This window comes from Fukomys damarensis, unplaced genomic scaffold (assembly GCF_012274545.1).
Source record: "Fukomys damarensis isolate Sample0158 unplaced genomic scaffold, DMR_v1.0_HiC HiC_scaffold_23, whole genome shotgun sequence".
NCBI classification, from domain to species: Eukaryota; Metazoa; Chordata; class Mammalia; order Rodentia; family Bathyergidae; genus Fukomys; species Fukomys damarensis.
Window position 1 is genome coordinate 49,276,962 of NW_022900935.1, and position 20,936 is coordinate 49,297,897.

At 33.6% G+C, this 20,936-nt stretch overlaps 1 protein-coding gene across 6 annotated transcripts in view; it reads left to right on the forward strand.

The window, feature by feature from the left end:
• Positions 1–20,936, forward strand: part of Tanc2 (tetratricopeptide repeat, ankyrin repeat and coiled-coil containing 2) — a 341,666-nt gene that overhangs the window by 190,578 nt on the left and 130,152 nt on the right. For all 6 annotated transcript variants that reach the window (XM_010637504.1, XM_010637505.1, XM_010637506.1 and 3 more), the window contains 2 exons: positions 1,784–2,047; positions 16,350–16,475. In XM_010637504.1, the coding sequence (XP_010635806.1) occupies positions 1,784–2,047; positions 16,350–16,475 (390 nt within the window). The remainder of the gene's footprint in view (positions 1–1,783; positions 2,048–16,349; positions 16,476–20,936) is intronic.

Below are 20,936 nucleotides of genomic sequence, written 5' to 3' on the forward strand. Positions count from 1 at the left end.
GAGTTTTGCCAAAGTTGGCAGTTTGATTTTTTTTTTTTTTTTGCTTAATTTCCCAGGTATACATTTATATCTCTGGTAGAAATATTTTTAGTTTATATGTTAGAAAGCTATTTGGTAGAAATAATTTAAGTGTAAAAAAATACACTGAAGAATAAAATTAGCCCATTTGTTTTCTGCTCATATAGTTTATAGTGTTTCAGTGATTTCGCAATGGCCAGATCACCTGGTGTTTATGCTCGCTATTTTTGTGGGTGGCTGTGGGGCTTTAGCCTGCTCTCTTTTGTTTTGTTCCTCTTTTTATCATTACTCTTTGTTTTATAATACCCAGGGTATTATAGAGATGGTGCTAACAGACAGAAATATTCAGTCAAGTAAAGGAGGCAAAGTACATCTACAAAAGAGTTAAAGAACTATATAAAGTAAAAAATGAGCAAAACCCCAAATAATTATATCTGGGAGGCCATTTGCTAGCTGTGTGATAGTACACATGATGCCTAATCTTTTCGAACATCCATTTTCTTATCTTTGCAATGAGATGAGGATAGTAATACCAGTGCTGCTTAGAATATTGATGATGAAATGAGACAGTATGTGTTTAAAAGTTTTAAAGATGGGCTAGGGTTAAATAGAGCTCAGTAGTACAGTGTGTACTTAACATGCAAAGCCTTCGGTTCAATCCCCAGCACCACAACAAATAAATAAAAGGTATAAAATGCTAAAAAAAATATGAGTTTACTATGATACTAATAGTATTAGAGATTGTAATGTAGAATGAAAAAAAAGAATATTGCTTAATATGTATTTGAGCTTTTTCTGGGGTGTTATCTCTTTACATTACCAAAAAATAAAAATAAAAAATGACATTGGCTGTTCAAGTACGTGAGTTACTTTTTCAGTCCCTAACATGCTTTCTTTTGTTTTTCATTTTCTTTGATTTGATAGTTTTTCTTGGTTTTAGAAATTCCTTTCTTTTTCAAACTTGCTACCACTTACTTTACCCTTGGTTTCTTGTCCCCGAAGACCAACCAAAATGTAAGAATAAATTCTTTTTTTTTTTTTTTTTTTTTTTTTTTTTTCAAAAGGTTCAAACTCTGGCCCTCGAGCTTGCAAGGCAGACAGCGGAACTACTGAGCCAAATCCCCAGCCCTGATTACCTTTTTCAGTTGGGTCTCACATTACATGCCCTTTTCTCAGCTTTACTTCCTGGAATTGAATTTAGAAAATTTTTACTTTTTGTAACAACCAAATCAAACTTACTTTCTTAAAGAAAAATGTAGGGTCTTTTATTGCAGTCATCTTCTTCCCTTACTACTACAAAATCCAGAATGCCACTTAAATTTGCAAAGAAAAGATCTCACTAAAAAATACTATAGAAATTACTGTATGAGTTTAGATTTTTTTTTTTTTTTTAGGACAGTAGACACATTTGAAATGTAAGAAAAAATGAACTATTATTCTCCTTGGTTAACATCTTTAGAGACCTCTGGGTTCTCCAGTAATCCATGAAATTTATATATAAATTCCTTTTTAATTAAAGTTTAAAAAATTTAACACTAATAAGCTTTAGATCTATATTTTTAGCACTGATGTTGGAATTGCTTAGTTCATAAATAAAATTTTTAAAGTAAATATATGTGAGAGATGATTGTACTGTGGTTTTTTAAAAATTTATCATGGAAGTGTAGTCATTAATCACAATAAAAATAGTATAACTGATGTTACTTTTATCTAATTATATTGATCTTCAAATTTTTTCAGTTGATTTTACTTTTTTTTTTTCCAGCTACATTGACAAGCTATTCTGAAAATGTGGAACGCACAAAATATGTTGGAGAAAGCAGTAAAGAATTAGGATCTGGAGGAAACCTAAAGCCTTGGCAGTCTCAAAAATCCAGCATGGACTCCTGTCTATATCGAGTAGATGAAAACATGACTGCTTCTACCTATAGTCTAAATAAGATTCCAGAGAGGAATTTAGAAACAGTTTTATCTCAATCAGTACAATCTATTCCTTTGTATCTTATGCCTCGGCCAAATTCAGTAGCAGGTAAGTGTTTTCTGTTTGTTTAAAAAAATAACCATTTTAGTGGGGTTTTGAAATAGCAATAAATCCTGTTCTAACAGATTTAAATTATGTATTCATCTTCTTTAAGCTATGCTTTGGTATTTCAGTAGTACAAGTGTGTAAATTTTTTTTTAACCTTGGGGAAAGTTCATCTTCCTTAATTGATTGCTTAGAGCTAGATCTGGTCTTAAAATACAAAAAAAAAAATCTAAAATCTGAAACAGAGCCTATAACGTATATTTCAAATTAAGAGTCTTCTTTCTTATATATGAAGTACTTGAAATTTGTAGTCTGAGGTTTTATATTTTTTTAAACTTTAGTTTTAGTGATATGTGGTGGTGCATACCTATACTCACAGCACTCTGGAAAGCTGAGGCATAAATCGCACAAATTTGAGCCCAGCCTAAGCAACTTAGAAAGATCCTGTCTCAAAGTAAAAAACAAAAAAATTAGCTATTTTGCTCATTGAGAAGATCCTGAGTTCAATCCCCCATACCAAAAAAATAAATAAAAATAAAAATTAATAATAATAATAAACTTTAGCTTTTATTTAAAAAATTAAATCAAAGCATATTTCGGTAAGTTTGTATTATCAGAAATTATCATCCATAGCTTGAGGGAGTGGCAAACAGGCAAAAATTTGGCTTCCTCATTCCCTGAGTTCAGTTTTTTCACAGTACACTGGCCATCTTACCACAGAAGAATTACTAGATACCTACCTTTCTAAAAAGTAATTGGTGCCAGATGTAGTGGTACCTCCCTATAATCCCAGTCCTCTGGAAGACTGAGCCAGGAAGATCACTAATTTAAGCCAAACTTGGACAATTTAGTAACTTAGCAAGACCTTGTCTCAAAATTTTAAAATAATTTTAAAGGGGTGGGGGATGTAGCTTAGTTTGAAGGCCCTGGATTCATTCTTCAATGCTACCAAAAAATAAATAAATAAATTTTAAAAATCAAACTAGCAAACTCAGTTATAATGGAATGATACAGAAAGCTAAGTGACTAAAATATGGAGTCATTATTCTTTAACAGCTACTCAAAAGTGATGTCAGAGAGATATATTTAATATAGCAAGTTACTATTTAATAATTCAAACCAAGAGCTTTTGCAAAAATAGACATTCTGGCATTTTTAAAATGTATCATCATCTGGAGTTTGTCCAGACTATGAAATAAAAGTTATGTTTGTTTTTCTGATGAATGCCTAGATAGATTTATCTCACTATGCTGGATAATAAAACTTTTGTTGTACTTAAGATCTCTTATTTCCCAGATACAATTACTTGTTTTTACAGATAATAATATAGTCCTTCTTACCATTCCAAACCCTTTTTCGTACCTATTCTACTCCATTATTTTTTGTTCTTCCCTGTGGTAAACAATCAGTGTCTGTTAACAGGTAAGATTATGGGGGAATGGCTCATCTAAAAGATTAATAACTACACAAACTCATGTTTTTGATTGTTATTCACTTTTATATAATAATAGCAATTTTTTTCTCCTAGGTTCTTCTAAACACATTGATCCCCAGCTACCATGTCATATTACAATCCTAGAATGCTGTAGCTTAATAAAAGTGTGAGGGGCTGGGGATTTAACTCAGTGGTGCCACTACCTGCCTCGCAAGTGCAAGGTCTGGAGTTCGATCCCTGGTATCAAAAAAAACGAAAAAGAAAAGTGTCAAGCAAATTATCTTTACAGAAGGGAGCTATACAAATATTTGCTTATATATAAATAGGGAAATATAGCTAGTCAGTTTTAAAGTACATCCCAGTTTACTCTTTCTAGTCTAAATTATTTCTAAGATAATTCTGGCTTCGTTGTTTAAAAAGGGACTTGATCATTAGTAAAAGACAGAGATACAAGTTTTATTTCATTGGGTTGAGCTATGTACTTAGTCTCAATGAACCACCTTAATTCAGGGTTGTGCATCTCTATCTCTACTTAATATTAATATTCTGTTAAAGTTGTATATTACCTTGTATTCCTTATTATTCCATATTTATTTTATATGTATCCCATAGAACCATTTTTCCACATATTGATCAAAGACCTTCTCATTTTCTTAAAACCTATCCAGGTCTTCCTGAGCTTCTTCTAGCCCAAGCATACCCTATAACTGTTTAGCCTGGGTATTAGCCGAGAGCTCCCTATTTCTTGTAGTATCTCATTCCTTTAGGACTATAGGAGAAAAAGAATGGAATAACTAAGCCCTAGTGAATTCAGTATTTTGCTATTAGTCTCAAAAAACAATCATGGTTACTTCTAAGTAGACACCAGTATGTTATTAGCCATGAGGCACCTACCAACTCATTTATCTAATGCCTGGCCACCTTTCCAGACTGAACTCAGATATTCCCTTCTTCATGGTACTTGTCCACATCATCATCACCTTACTCTCACAGGTATAATAGCTACATAGTAAGTTCAAGGCCACCCTGAGCTACCAAGTTAGATCCTGTCTTAAAATAAAAGTCAGACCCAGAAAAGTGATGTATGGAGTATGTATATTCATATAAAAGTTCAGAAGAATAAAACTCACATTTCTAATGACAGAATCAAAGCTGTTACCTTTTGTGGGACTATTAACTAAGGGAGCTTTCTGTATCTTGATCTGGATAGTGATCACATGGGTGTGTACATATATAGAAATTGAGCTACACACAAGATTTATAAATTTTAAACCATACCATGATTTTAAAAATAGATAAAATATATTTAGACCTCCTGTCTTAGGAAACTTAACTAGATCTTTGGCTGAAATAATCTAATTTTAGTGCTGCTTAACCCAGTAACTTCAGCAAACAGGTAATTACTTAAAGTGTCCCTTTTTTCTGATAGAATTTTTTTTGTACCAGGGATCGAACTCAGGACCTTGTGCTTTCAAGGCAGACAGCAGAACCACTGAGCTAAATCCCCAAATCCCCAGGCCTTACTGATAGTGTAAACCTAGAATCAGTATTGAAAGTGTTACTACCACCTTACTTCAGTGTTTGCATAGTTGAAATCCTAAAGCATCTATCTCTGCATGGAGTTTTTAAGTCTTTTTTTAAAAAGCAAATATATTGAGCCATACTTTACATATTATAAAATCTACCCATTTCAAGTGTACAATTTAGTAATATTTAGTAAATTTATCAAGTTATGTAACTCTCACAGTAAATCAATTTTAGAGCATTTGCATCATGGCAATAAGATCCCTCATTTCTGAAGAATGTTGATCTCATTCCCACCTTTTTCCTAGGCAGCCACTAACCTATTTTTCTAACTATAATTTTTTAACATTTCATATAAATAGAATTATATGTATCTGGTTTCTTTCACTTATTGCTTTTGAGGTTCATCTTTGGTTTTAAAAAAAGTATCACTTTATTCTTCTTTATTGCAAGTAGTGTTCCAGTGTATGTTAAACCACATTTTTTTCTATCCATTTACACTAAATGGATATGTAAGTTATGATTCTGGGCTGTTGCCAATAGTGCTGTTATAAACATTTGTGCATAAGCCTATGAATGAACATATATTTTCATTTCTTTTCTTTTCTTTTTTTTTTTTTTGTGTGTGTGTGTGTACCGGGGATCAAGCTTGGGTCCTTGCACTTGGGAAGCAGGCAGCAGAACCACTAAGCTAAATCCCTGGCCCTGTTTTCTTTTCAACAGATACCTAGGAGTAGAATTGCTCTTTCATATGGTAAATTTGTATTTAACTTTTTAAGGAACTGCCAAACTATTTTTCAAAGTGGTTATGCCAGTTTACATTTCAAAAGCAATGTTTAAGGGTTTCTGCTCTTCTACATCTCCTTCACCATTTGTTATTAATATTTTATCTTTTATTGTAATTCTTCTAATGGCTGTGAAATGCTATTTTGGTTATGGAGTTTTTTGTTTTGTTTTATTTTTCACCTTTTTTGAGACAGGGACTATGTAATCCATGCTAGCCTTGAACTCACAATCCTTCTGCTTCAGTCTGCCAACTTCTGAGGCACCACTTCTCCCAGCTTGTTTTGGTTTTGTAGTGCTGGGGATCAAATCCAGGGTTGGTTGTAGTTTTAACATGTATTTTGCTAATACTTATGAGCTTATTTTATGTATAGATTTGCTATTTATGTATCTTCCCTAGTGAATTTTATATTCAAACCTTTTGCACATTTTCTGAGTGAGCTTTCTTCTTACTGAGTTTTAAGTATATGCTGTATGTTCTGGATACCAGTTTTGTCAGATACTGTGGTTGCCAATATTTTCTCCCAGTCTGTTGCTTGTTTTTCTTTTTTTCGTCACCTTTTTTTATGAGGTCCATTTATCAAAAAAAATTTTTTTTGTATTGTTTTGTTTTTTTCATTGAGTTTATTGGTACATTTTAGGTATACAATACAGTTACATTCATCATTGGGATCTTGTACCTTTACATGACAGTTCTTGGTTCTCATTTTTTCCCTTACCCCTACCCTCCCTTCACCCTCTCCTCCCCTATTTACAAATACTTTATTTCCATTTTTTTCATTTTCTCATGTTTTTTTTCTTTTCCCTTATTTCCTTTGCCCTACCCTTCCTACTTCCCCTAAGTGTTAGCCCTTTTCTTCCTATTTCACATTATCAATTATACCATTAGAATCTTATGTAACATTATAGTCAAAAAAAAAAATTTGTAACTTGTGCTTTGGGTGCCACTGCAGTGTTTATACCAAGCAGTATAAAACAGCGATTTCTCTGTGTTACTGGAGTTTGTTTAAGTATTGGGAAATACTTCCTTCCTGTGCATACTTAAATGTATTCTTCCTCTTTTTCTTCTCATTCTCCTTCCCATGTTAAAAAATTAAAATTGTAATGCTAAATTACTATGCCTGTAGATCTTAATTGTTATTTTTTTTGAACCAGGGATTGAACTCAGAACCTTGAGCTTGTGAGGCAGGCATGGTGCTCAGTGAGCCAAATCCCCGGCCCTCTTAATTGTTGATTTTTTTTCCCAACAGTGTGTCATCCCATAACATTAGTCTTTCTAGCTCACAGAATTTTTTAATTTATGAAGCTATGCTGATTGTTTCATTAAGAAATAAATGTACCATCAGAGACCAAATAGATCTGTCCTGAAAAATAGGATTTTATACTGTTGGAGTAGTACACATTGACTGTTTTGAACAAAATTCTTTGTGGGAGAATTGGTACTTTGTCAATATTGAATGTAATTCAAACAGATTTACAGTTGACTAAGGGCAAACCATAGGTCAAGAAATAAGTTGTAGTGGGTTGTTTTCTGTACCCAGAAACCCTAGTTTTGGTATGTTCACAGAGAGACAAAGTAAGACCAAATGAATCACTTATTTATAAAATTTAATAGGTTATAGATTGAAATGCTTCCAGAATGTAGAAAAACCACCACTTTCACAGGCTATGTATTTGATAAAACTATACCTCTGGTAGCTTCCTAGATCATTTTTTAATTAAATTTCCTTAATTTAGGAGAGGCCTGTCTTCTCATTTTATCTTTCATAAACATATTTTCCTTTCTAATTGCACATAGAAGTGGTTCCTTAAAAGATCAAATACTCAGATTTCCTTGAGGACAAGAATAACTGAAGATTTCACATATGAAGTGAGTTTCAAATAGGAAAAATATCCAATATACTTATACTTACTAAATTTTTCTAAAAATATGAACCTTGGAGCAATGTGAAAGGTGAGTAATGATGAATGCTAGCAATAAAAGGCCTTGTTCAAATCCAACTTGTAAATTTACCTTCTTTTAAAACTTAATATGAATTCTATAATTATTTTAGACCAATTATGGTGAATAATGGTATATGCAAATACCATTTATATCACATTAAGTATCCTGGGGGAATGAATGCTTAAACGGACCTTTCCATATGATAGAAATTTCCTCATCTTGAGAAGAGGATCACTTTTTCTAATTATTTGGGGGGGGGCTGAGTTCTTTGACATCTTCATAGGACTACCTCTTCTGGCATGAACAAAAATATGTCAAAGAAGAATTTAAAATCCTTTAGTATTTGAGCTATAAGGAGTGAAACTAGACTCTTGATTTTTAAAAGGATGGAAAAGAACCATGGTGTGTGCCCTTTTTTGAGGGGAAGGGGGTTGCTGGGGAGTGAAACGAGAGCCTCACACATGCCGAGCATGCTTTACCACTAACCTCTACCCCACCCCCTGAATTCATGATTTTTATAGCACTTATACTTGCAGGGACAGTGGAGTCAGCATATATGCAAATATTTGTGGAGAAACATTTTTTCTTAGTGTTTTACTTAATTGTATAAGGAAGAGAAATAATATTAGTTTCTTAAAATACTCGTATTAAAATAGAGGTCTGATTAAAGTAAATATAAATATAACAGACAAATAGATTGAACTATATACTTTTATAAACATGAAAACTACAAAATTAAGTCTATAGTTATGTGTACCAATTAAAACTCCATGTTCCACAGAGGAGGATAGTACGATTTACTGAAAACATAAAAACTTTTATCTTGAGTGATGAAGTGGCTGAGGATGAATTTTGGCAGTCTGTAGACTTATTTTCTGTAGTAGGAACTTGATTTTAGAGATATAAATTTAGATGTTCATACATTTTTAAGTTAAAATTCTAAAATATTAAAAATGATCTAAAATTACGGGTTTTGTTGTTTTCAGCATGTAAATTGCTATCACATGCTTGTGTTGAAAAGAAATAGAAGACCACTGTGTACTTGTAGTTTCATGGCAGAAATTATCAAAGTAGGCTGTGTTGGTCATCCTTAATGATTTAAAAATGAAATTGGCAATAAGTTGAAGGGGTGGAAAGCAGGAAATGTTTCTTTGCGACAGCTGTTGTCAGTGCTTTGTGTGAGAATAAGGGATCTATCAGGAAACCATACAAATAAAAACGTCAGTTAAAATATAAACTCACCATCTCCTTGTTAATGCTTGGAACTGAACATTTTCCTTAAAAGAATCTTAAGAGGCAGGTAAATGCAGAATGGGAATCCAGGGGAATTCGATCAGAAACTGCAATGCATATTTTACAAAATATAAAAACTGGACTTTTCAGCAGTCAGAATGTTTGCTTCTTATATATCAGGGGTGTAAGGACAGTCAAATGGCTTCTTGGCCAGGCAGTAGCAAACCAGAGAATCATTCCAGGCTCCCTACACAGTTCAGCCTGAATGCTAATTTTACTGCTATAATCTGTAACTGATATAAGAGTAATAATTCAGCTGGCTTCCAAATTCAGTATAGAGTTTTCTCTGAAAATTTTATGCCAAAATATTGTCTGCTAGATTTTTTTTCTGCTGACCTGTGGTGTACTTATAAATTATTTTAACTTTTAAAAAGCGTGTCAGTTAAATGGAGTGGTGAGTGGTTGGTTCTCAGGCTGTTCAGTTTTATAAAATTTCAAAAATGTATTTTTCCTTTTTCCTCTAATAGCTGTATAAGAACAAGGCTTTTTAATTAATGATATTAATTTCCTATTAAAAGCTCTGCTTTTGGGGGGGTGGTTTTGGTTTGCTTGTTTGTTTTTCCTCTAGACGGGGTCTTTCTCTTCCTCTAAACAGGGTAGTTCAAACTGGCCTTGAACTCACAATATAGCCCAGACTGGCCTAGAACTCAGCAATTCTCCTGCCTCTGCCTCCTGAGTACTAGGATTATAGGCATGCACCACCATGCTTGGCAGCTCTTTGCTTTTATTTAAAATTTTTCATTGTAAATTTTTGTTTTTATTTCCTCAAGTCACATGAATTCACCTAATTATAATGTCTTATATTTTTATCTGAAGTGTTCATTAAATGCTATCACTAATTTAATCTGACGATTATCTTTTAAAAACACATGCCAGTACAGTTTCACCTTAAGAGTGGTACTATGACATGGAAATATGTGTCCTTATTGAATTGTCATTGGTCTTTGTATAGGATGATGATGTTCACAGCATTGTTACTAGAGCCACCTCCTTCAAAATTACCCTTTAAGATGAAAGTTAATTCATTATTCATTGTTTAAATGTAGCTGAAACATGTGTATATATACACAATACAATATTCAATCATTAAACAAATATTTTTTGAGTGTGTAAACCAGGTATTCTTCAAAATGCTTTAGTATTATCAATTAACAACACAAAGGTTCCCACCATTGTGCAGCTTACATTCTAGTTGGAGAAAGTAAAATAAACATAAGCATTTATATAATATGATAGTGATATATGCTGTGGAAAAAAATAAAAGGTATCAGTAGTATATGAAATAGTATTATGAACATGCATAAGCCAAGCATATTATTTTAGTGATGTTTTTTAAGCATTAAGAAAAACAAAGCAACAAGGATGAGGGTATAGCTAGACAGATTACTAAGTCTAAGTAAGATTAGTCTCAAATTCATTTCTACACTGACCATTGTATGTACCATACTCTTACTCTGAAGGCATAGGGTGATCAAAGAAAAATCAGGTGTTTCCTAAACACACATTCTAAGTAGCCATATATGTATTTAGTTGCTGAAAGGGAAAAAACTGTTAATTTGACTGAGAGATCGATCAGGAAAGCAAAGAAAGTACATCCTGAGCAAGGTTTTGACAGAGAGATAAGATTAACACAATATGACAAAGACTTTTTCTTAGAAAATAACTTGGAAATTGAAGATTCAAGTGACTAACAGGAACTGTTTTACATAATCCCATCTGTCTGTCTGTGCTTTTGTTTCCTATGTTTGTGGGGTCTAGTCCAAGAACTCTTTGCCCATTTCAATGTCATGATAAGGGCACCTTTTTTTTTTTTTTTTTTTTTTTGTAAGTTTGTAATTCCAGGTCTTAAGTCTTCAGTCCATTTTTGTATATGATGAAGTAAGGATCAAATTTCATTCTTCTGCCTGTGGATATTGACTTTCACAACACCATTTGTGGAAAAGACTGTCTCTTCCCCAATGTGTGTTCTTAGCACTTTTATTAAAGATCATTTGGCTGAAGATGTGTGGGTTTACTTTTAGGTTCTCTATCCTGCCTGTATATCTATTTTTATGCCAATACTATGTTGCATTGATTGCTATAGCTTTGAAATATATTTTGAAGATAAGTAGTGGAAGGCCTCCTGCTTTATTCCTTTTGCTTAAGATTACTTTGGTTAGTCAAGGTTTCTGTATTTCCATTAGAAATTTTAGGATTTTTGTTCCATTCCTATAAAGAACATCATTGGTGTAGAGACTGCATTGAATCTGTAGATCACTTTGGATAGTTTGCATATTTTAACAGTATTGATTCTTCCAATCCATAAGCATGAGAAGTCTTTCCATTTTTTTTTTTCTGTGTGTCTTCTTCAATTTATTTCATTAATGAAAAAAACTCTATGTAATTTTCAGTGTGGAACTCTTTGGTTAAATTTATTCTTAGATTATTTATTAATGTATTTACTTTGTGGTTATTATTAATGGGATTGCTTCTCTTTCTCAGTTTAAGTTCTGTAGACTACCTTTCAAAGACTTACTTAGAAAAACTATATCTACAATTTGGATAAATTTCATTTAGCTAAGTTTCCAACTGACAGAAATAACTGAGAAGGAAATATAAAATGTATGTATGGATGAGCACAATTTAATCAGCTCTTCTCATATTTAAGCCCAAAGAACATTAACATTATAGAATGTCAAAACTTGCATATATTAATAGAGATGACCTGACTGGATTTTCAGGCTGTATCTCATATTATCTTTATTTGATTTAAGATAGAAAAATAGGATAGTTCTACATTAGAACTAAGTAAAGATCAAGTGACAAAATTGGTTCAAAGTGTGAACTAGAACATTTCAGGGTTGTATTATAAAAACTACTTCAAGCAGTTGATTTTAAAAATGTACTCTAAAGCTATTAAATTAATCACCATAAAAATGTGCCGATCATAAAATGTGCCGATCATTATACTTCACAAAATGACACTCTTAAGTTCTTTATAAATCAAGTCTGAATTGCAGTCATGTTACATAACAATGCTTCATTGTTTCTAAATCTTTTTTTCTCACAGTAAGTGTAGCCTGTCCAACAGTGGACTGTATGTATCACAGTGATCCCATGACATTATATTGCCTACTTAGTAGCCATTTTAGTTTGTATAAGTACACTCCATGATGTTGACATAATGACAGAAATCACAAGATGACATTTTTCTCACAACATATTCTTGTTGTTAAGCAACACATGGCTATATATATTTGTGTTCTTTGGTTGATTTTTATTTTGTTTTGTGTTTTGTGTTTGTGTGTGTGTGTGCATGTGAGTGTATGCACCACACACTGGGAATTATCTCAGGGTTTCACACATGCTAGCCAAGCTTTCTTACCATTGAGGTACACTCCCAGTTCCCACATTCATTTTTTTTTTTAACCGGGATCAAACTCAGGACCTTGCGCTTGAGAGGCAGGCAGTGGAACCACTGAGCTAAATCCCCGGCCCCCCCACATTCATTCTTGATATTAGCTTGTTCCACCTTTCTGACAAAATATAAACCCAGTGTCATTTATCAGGTCACAAGAGCATTGGTAAAAATATTCCTCTGCCTTTATAGACTCAGTACAGAAGAAAATAAGCTAACCTGTTCTTGAAAGTGTGCTGGCCCGAGCTACCTGCCAAATAGCCTTTAGTCCCTTTTCAACATATTAATAAGCATTTTAACACCTATTTTATGCAAGACATAGTGTAATTATGAGAAAAGAATTATTTACATATATGGCCTCTCCCTGTATGGGGGTTAAACTATTATAACCTAAGCTTATACTCAACTGCAGAAAGATGAGTAGGTATATCATTGTGCTCTTGGTACAATAATGTTGTGTAACAAATTAGTCTAAAAATATGGCAGCTTTAAACAATCATTTTTTTTTTCACTTATGCCTCTCAGGTGGGCTAGAGATTGATTGATCTCTGCTGTGCTTGGCTAGGCTTGGCACAAGCTGACAGCTGACTCCAGATTGCCCTCATTTCTATCATCCTCTTTGGACCAAGGGTCATACTTTCTCACAGTGTTGACAGGTGCAAAAAAAGAGAAGCCTAATTACACAAGGATATTTTGAACTCTTACTTGTAGCATGTCCATGAATATTGCATTGGTCAAAGCAAGTCAGATGTCCAGACCTAGTATCAAAGGCAAAGAAGTATATTCTGCCTCTAATGGCAATAGTTGCAAAGTTTGATGCAGGCCTAGTGGGAAGGGTGAAAAATTCATGCCAGTATTTCTTTGTGCCACAGGCACATCTTGGAAAACAGCAGCTGGAGATACTCACTAGTTCCCTACCACCTTTGCTGTTGAACCATTATGGCAAGGTAAAAAGCCTGAGTCACCAGAGGTGGTTTCACCTTACCTTTGCAAGGAGACACTGGGCTATTGCATCTTGAATGTTGAAGGCATGGGTTCAGAATCCTCATTGTAACATTAAACTTGTTTGATTGAATGATTTGGGGAGATGATGTAAAGGTAAGAGACTTCCCAGCTTTATTGTGATGGAGAAGCAGCTACTTTTATAAGTGTGTAAGTTGTAGGTGAGCTGCTAATAGTTTATGTGGTTTGTTGGCATTGGAGAGGTATGGAGAAAGAGCAAAGACATCATTACGCACCCCTGTTGTCAGTATCCCCCCAAATATATTTACTATATCTCAGCTGTTATCGTACCAGTTTATACTGTAGGAAGAGAGTGCTACAACAGTTTCTAAATTTTGTGTAGCCATGTGCCTTGGCTCAGAGAAAGGTTTTGAGTGGATATTTCTATTTAGAGTCAGTTCTTAACCAAATGGCCTGTCTCAGTGGACATACTGTTGGAGTCTCTGGGATTATTACCACCCTAAGAGCAGTTGTGGAATACATATAGATTTGAATCTTTTAAGAAAATTAGACTATTGTAATACAAAGGGTACATATAATGACTGTTTTATAAATAATTAATAAAATTAAGAGAATATTTGTGTTCAGAATATGCAGGAAGGGAATGAAAATTATACCTTACTGTTGTAACATATAAAAGGCTGAAAATTACCCATGAATGTTTTTAGTAAGGAAACAAGGAATATCCAAACATCCTTCCAAGCAAGAATCCCATGAATTTCTCTTAAAAGAATATAATTTCAGGGCTGGGGATTTAGCTCAGTGGTGCTGCCACCTGCCTTGAGGCCCAGAGGAGTTCAATCCCTGGTACCCTCCCAAAAAAAGAATAGAATTTCAAAAAATAATATAATTTTTTCATTTTTAATTGCTATATTTTCTGATTTCTTTGTTTCTCTTTAAAATAAGACATTAAAATTATGTTGCACACTACCTATTATATCATGGGTATTTAATAAATAAATGTTTATTCCTTGTTTTGGTTTTTGGTTTTGAAACAGGGTCCTGCTATGTAGTAGTCCAGGCTGGCCTTAAACTCATGTATCCCACGCTGGCCTTGAATTAATGGCAGTCTTCGTGCCGCAGCCTCCCAAGTGCTAGGATTACAGATGTGCACCACCATGCCCAGCTAACTGATTTCTTTTTACCTTATTAATAAACTTTTAAAAAGTTGTCCATTCTTCTTATGGGTATAAACAGAAGAAACGTTTTTATCAAGTGAAAAGAGGTAGAAAAATAGAGTAAACCATTTTACTAATAATAAAGCTTTGCAAAGATGAAATGTGATGTCTCAGGAGGTTACATGTTCCTGTCATTGGATGTATTCAAACAAAAACTATCCAACCACCTTGAAAGAGAACAAAGTTGAGCTTTAGATAAGCATTGGATTTAGCAAGCTTTGAGAAACAGTCTGTCCCTATAACTCTAACACAGATATTCTCTTAAGTGTTACATGATACATACTTTTGTAAAATGTTTGTTGTGTCATCTTCTTTCCTACAGACTAGTGATAGTGAACTTTTTAGAGCTTTCAGTGATCCAAACAGCCCACTGTGGCACCACCACCACTATAGACTGATTAAAAACCATAATAAAAATATTGTTATGGCACAGTGCCAGGCTTAGTGGAGGGGCTGGGGGACTCAGGGCATAGTTCAGTGCAAAGGCCCTGAGTTCCATCCTGAGAACCACCACATAAAATAAAATGTTACATTTGAGCCAGGCATAACTGTAATCTCAGCCCTTGAGAGAAAGAAGCAGGATCACTTGGAGTTTGAGGCCAGTTTAGGCTACATACAGAGTTTAAGATCAACCTAAACTACATAGTAAGGCTCTGTCTCAAAAAAAAAAAAAAAAAGTAGTAGTATTTATTGGGTGAATAAATGAACAAATCAGTGAATGTGTGTCATTACCCAAGGTCAGTCACTATAAACAACTTATTTATGAGGTTAGAGATATAACTTTACTTACATACCTATGCTGAGAAAATTTTAGGTTGTTTCCTCTTGCTCCTTTATTTTTATAAAAAGCTCAATTATAATTATCTGTTAGATAAGGGGGTATATATTATTGGTGTATTCAAGGAGGATCATAATGTCATCTATAATCTCAACACATAATTTCTCATATACAAAAGTACTCTCTAGGAGTTAGGTGAAAAAATATTTAAGACCCAAAAGCCGGGCCTGGGGATTTGGCTCAGTAGTTCTGCTGCCTGCCTTGCAAGCGCAAGGAACCAAGTTCAATCCCTACTCTGGTACCAAAAAAAAAAAAAGAAAGAAAAAAGAAAAACAAGACCCAACAGCCATAGAAAGATAATCTCACTCTCACCTATTTAAACTCTCACTAGGGATAAGTTGACAAATATTTTCAAGTATCTAAAATATACTTTAATATTTCTTATAATTTGCAGCATTCATGTAAAATGAATTTTTCATGTCACTGTTAATTTTCAAGTGAAACCCAATTACTATTTAGGTAACATAAAGAAATATCATGTTTGTTGCCTTTATTACAGCTTTCATGATTCAGCATTCAGAAGCAAATGGTATTTTAAGGTGGTGGCCTGGCAATCTTTTGTTTTGTTTTTTTCACTGTAAATCTGAACTTTTAGCATTAGCTACTATATGAAGTGAGACTTTTATGTATGTTTAGATTACTTGTTTCTGTCTGAAATAGGAAATGTTACAACCTTCTGTTTAGTGTAATAGAATATCTTTAAAAGCACAGATTTATGATGCCCTGTCTTAAACTAGCAAGTATTTTTTAAATTTACTTGGTTTTTTTAAAGGCATAAAAATAAATGTATTATATATTGTGCATATATATTTTGTACTGGAATAAGCCCTGATTCTAAAGTTTTGGTGAAATAAGCTAGATGAAAGAAGCTTTTTAAACTTACTCTAACTAATGTTTTCTGTCTCATCAGCCACCAGCTCTGCCCACCTGGAAGACCTTGCTTACCTGGATGAGCAGAGACATACACCTTTGAGAACTTCTCTTCGAATGCCAAGGCAGAGTATGGGTGGAGCACGCACGCAGCAGGATTTAAGAGGTTAGAAGCATGGGAGGGCTTTGGCACGCAGGAGAACAAATGGATATGGCAACTGTTAAAAAGTTCCTCTTTATCCTTCTATTTTAAAACTATTTTAAAGACGCCTTTGAAATATGAGATGATCAGGGCCAGGGATGTAGCTAGCAAGCATAAGGTCCTGAGTTCAATCCCCAGTACCTGGAAGGGAAAAAAATGAGGTGATATATTTTAGAATGAAAGTAATTCATTCCACAAATAGATTTTACTTATTATAGATACACGTTGTAATCATCAGTAGTTATAAGCATCAGTTCCTTGCATTCCTGAAAGAAAACAAAGGTATAGCGTAGGTGGTAATGGAGAAAATAATGTTTTTAAGATCCTGGATTTCATAAGTGACTGATTAATTTCATTTTAAACCATATTACTGGTAGATTTTATGCAAATAATCATATATTTTTCTAGAGAGTTTCATTTTCATTCTAGTGGCTTTTTCTAGGAGCATGCAGTATTTTTATTTTCTTAAGTTTCATATAGTATTGCTAACACTTCCTGGCAACATTTAAATAATTTTTTCTTTTTCCAGTTAAGCATCTGTTTCCTTAACTTCTTTGTGGCATGCTGTATGTTTCTGCAAGCAGGAACCTGATCTTTTCAAAGACTGGCATTTTGTTATAATAATGGTCTCGTTGAGGGTTCTGTTGGTGTTTATGCCTCCTGTTTGTTCAGAATAAACCAAGCTATCTCTGATAGCTTTAACATGTAGTCAGCTTTCATCTAATATCTAGCAGTCCATACTTCTACCACATGAAGTGAATTTGCTTTTTTATCCTGGAGTCTTTTCATCTTGTCTTTGCTCCCCTTTTTCTCCCTTGTCCTATGTCCTACTCTGAGCAGTGTAATACCACATGCTTACCTCCCACAGAAAGGAATCTTTACATGCCTGCTGTCCATTGTACTGACAATTTCATTGTTGGCTAAGTAAATGGCATAAAATAATTCATAGTATTGCTATAATTACAAACTTCAATCAACCATCATTGATAGCCTCAGTCATTGTTTCAATTCTTTTGTCCATTTTGCTTGCCATTTCTTCACTTTTCTATAAACTGTTTGTTTCCTATATGCAGCTATATATTTTCAGTATAGGAAATGAAATTATATCAAGTACTACTTTAGATTGTTAATATCCAAAGCCTGAAGAAACCTAATCAAAAAAACCAAATAATTTGTTTTAAATCCACAGTGCCCAACCATAATAAAATTGACACAACTACTGGCTTATGCAGACCATCAGATTTGTTTGAAAATATGCCACACTGATGTCACCTTGCATTTTATCACTGAAAAACAAACTGACATTTTTGTATTATTTTCTGCTTTGCTCATAATGGAGGTATTATACTATGTAGGACAGAAATTGACAAATTTCTGTTCTATTATTTTTTGAGAATCTTTCATTTGATTCTTACTGATACTTGATAGCCCATTGTTGCTTCTAGTATCTAAAGATTTCATAAGATTTTGTCAGATACATTCTGATGAGTTTAATGTTTACAGACATTATCTAGAATAGTTTTCCATTGTATTGAGCTTCTTTTTTTTTTTTTTGGAACTGGGGATTGAACTCGGGTCTTTGCGCTTGCAAGGCAGGCCACCAAACCGCTGAGCTAAATCCCCAGCCCATGTATTGAGCTTCTTTTTTTTTTTTTTTGGAACTGGGGATTGAACTCGGGTCTTTGCGCTTGCAAGGCAGGCCACCAAACCGCTGAGCTAAATCCCCAGCCCATGTATTGAGCTTCTTCTTGGACACTCAAATCAAGCAAAGTACATCCAAGAATTTTTCCAAAGCATACCTACATCTTTAGGAAGCTCTCTGCCTGAACAGTGCATGTATAATAATATTAATTTTATAGCCCTTGCAAAAGTATCTCAGTTTATTGTTTACCTTAACACTTAAGCTGAAAGTTATCCAGTGATGAAGGTGCTATAACTTTAGTGTTTCAGTTCCTTGAAGTTGTCTTTGTTTTTTAAGAGCTTTCCTCTTAGCTATCTAAATAATTAGAATATACCATCCAGGGACGTAATTATCCATAAGAGACAGGGTGTTTACTTAGCCTTCTAAAATTAGCATACTCTAATTCAGAATTGAGAGACCCTAGAGAACAATCTTCTCTCAAAATGTAACCTGTTAATCTTGATTACTGCTTACAAATGACTTGTAGGGCTTATGATATGATTTAAAGCACATTAGGAGAAAAGAAATCAAACTTAGAAGCTTTCCTTAGGTTTCTATATATTTACTTGACAAGTCTTTTTAACTTATATCCAAAGCATTGTACCTTATTTTAAGAAAATGATCACATTATTTTTTTGGCATGATTGTAAAAAACATCATACTTTCAAAAAAAAACTGAATAAAAAAATCATATTTTCTGATTTTTTTAAAAGAACATACAAATTACAGGCATACTTCAGCTTTATTTTTTATTCTGGTTATGGTTGAAATACAATTATCTTATTCTCTCCAGAAATAATCTTATTAAAAACTTTAGTATGCATGAAATATGTATTTCCACATTAGAATAGAGGTATATCATTCTACATTTTAAAGTATTACTCAAAGACATATCAAATAGGTTTTTTTCTTTCATTCTGTGTGTGTGTGTGTGTGTGTGTGTGTGTGTGTGTGTGTGTATTAGGGATTAAACCTTGGGCCTTCACACTGAGTTACATCCCCAGCCCTTCCTTCAGTTTTTGTTTTATGACAGAGTCTCACTAAGTTGCTAAGTTACCCAGGCTGTGCTCCTGGCACTTCTGCTGCCTCAGCCTCCCATAGTGCTGGGATTATAAATATGTGCCACCACACCCCACTTGAAAATAGTTTTTTATTGCAAGTCTAGTTTTAAATGATTCTGAGTCGTTAGACATGATAGTTAGTGGTCATGTATATATAGCATATCCAAGGGGGTACTAAGTTTATTGACTGACTGATTCCAAGTAGAAAGACTGAAATAATGTCTAGTAGATACATCTCTGAAAATTAGTTGAGATGACAAACATTTCTTAGGAGCTTTATGTAAAGTCTTGCATATTCTGTTTAAAGCACTGTTTCTCCAACTTTTTGACCCTAGGGTCCCTTTATACTCTTAAAATTGTTTTGAAGATCCTAAAAATTTTATTTATATGAGTTAAGTTGGCATTTACCATATTAGAAATTAAAACTAATATGTCAAGTGGTAGTTTTTGTTAAAATATAACAGGTTTTTAAAATAACAGGGATTGCCGGGCGTGGTGGTGCATTCCTGTAATCCCAGCACTCTGGAGGCTGAGGCAGGAGGATCACTGTGAGTTCGAGACCAGCCTGGGCTACATAGTGAGTTCCAGGTCGGTCTCAACTACATAGTGAGACCCTGTCTCAAAAAAACAAAACAAAACAAAAGTAATAATTAAATAAAATAACAGAGATTGTTAAAAATAATCCTTTTTAATAAAAAAGTGAACTCATTATTTATATTTAACATTGTGTAGCTATGAAAAAGTCCACTGTGTAGTTGTGAGAGAATGACAGTGGAAGAAGAAAAATAACCTTGTAGTATTGTAAAAAGAGCTTTGACATTGAGGACTCCCATAGAAAGTCTTCCGAACCTACAGGAGTCCCGTTCCACACTTTAAAAACCACTAATTTAGAGGGTGTTACTATAATTGAAAGTAAGATTTATGCCTTAAGGACCATACAGTCTGTTTACAAGAATGGAAAGAGTGTATTTTGAGAGCTTATTAGAAGTTGTTCATGAATCTGGTTTCAGAGTACAGGCAAATTCATTTAACAAGTAAGTACCTCAGTAATAACTTCTGTAGTAGTCTTTTGACTGCTGAGGCAGAACTTGTGGAGTTAACACCACGCTAGAATTTGGATTGTCATGTTAACATTAACATTTGCTTTGTTAGTAAAAAAAAAAAAAAAAATTTTTTTTTAACTTTTCAAAACAACTGTTTTGAACAACTGTTCTACCAATACTGATGTTTCCAGAAACCCAGCCCAACAATAGGGAGAAGGTCATCTAAGTACACTCTCCAAGATCCCCTTGCAGCAAGTTATCAGATTTCTAGCTGTCAGCCGTCCAAGAGCTTGAGCTCTAACACTAAACACTATGAGCCGTTTCCAGTCCTAAAGCCTATCTTTGATAGATATTAAACTGAATTAATTTAATTTTTTTAAATTTTTAATTCAAAGTTTTAAAATTAGTTGGAAATTCTATTTTGAATTTAATCACCATTTTGTTAGAATGAAGTTATGCTAGAAATTATCTGCCTAAAACTTATTGACTACCTTAATGAAATGTCTCATTCTATAGAAAAAGCAGAAACTGTGTTTGCTACCTATCAAAAACACTGAAGAGATAATTGTTTTTTAGTGATAAAGGCTGTCAATCTAATGACAGAATGTAAAAAGAGAACTCATGAAAAATTTAAATGCAC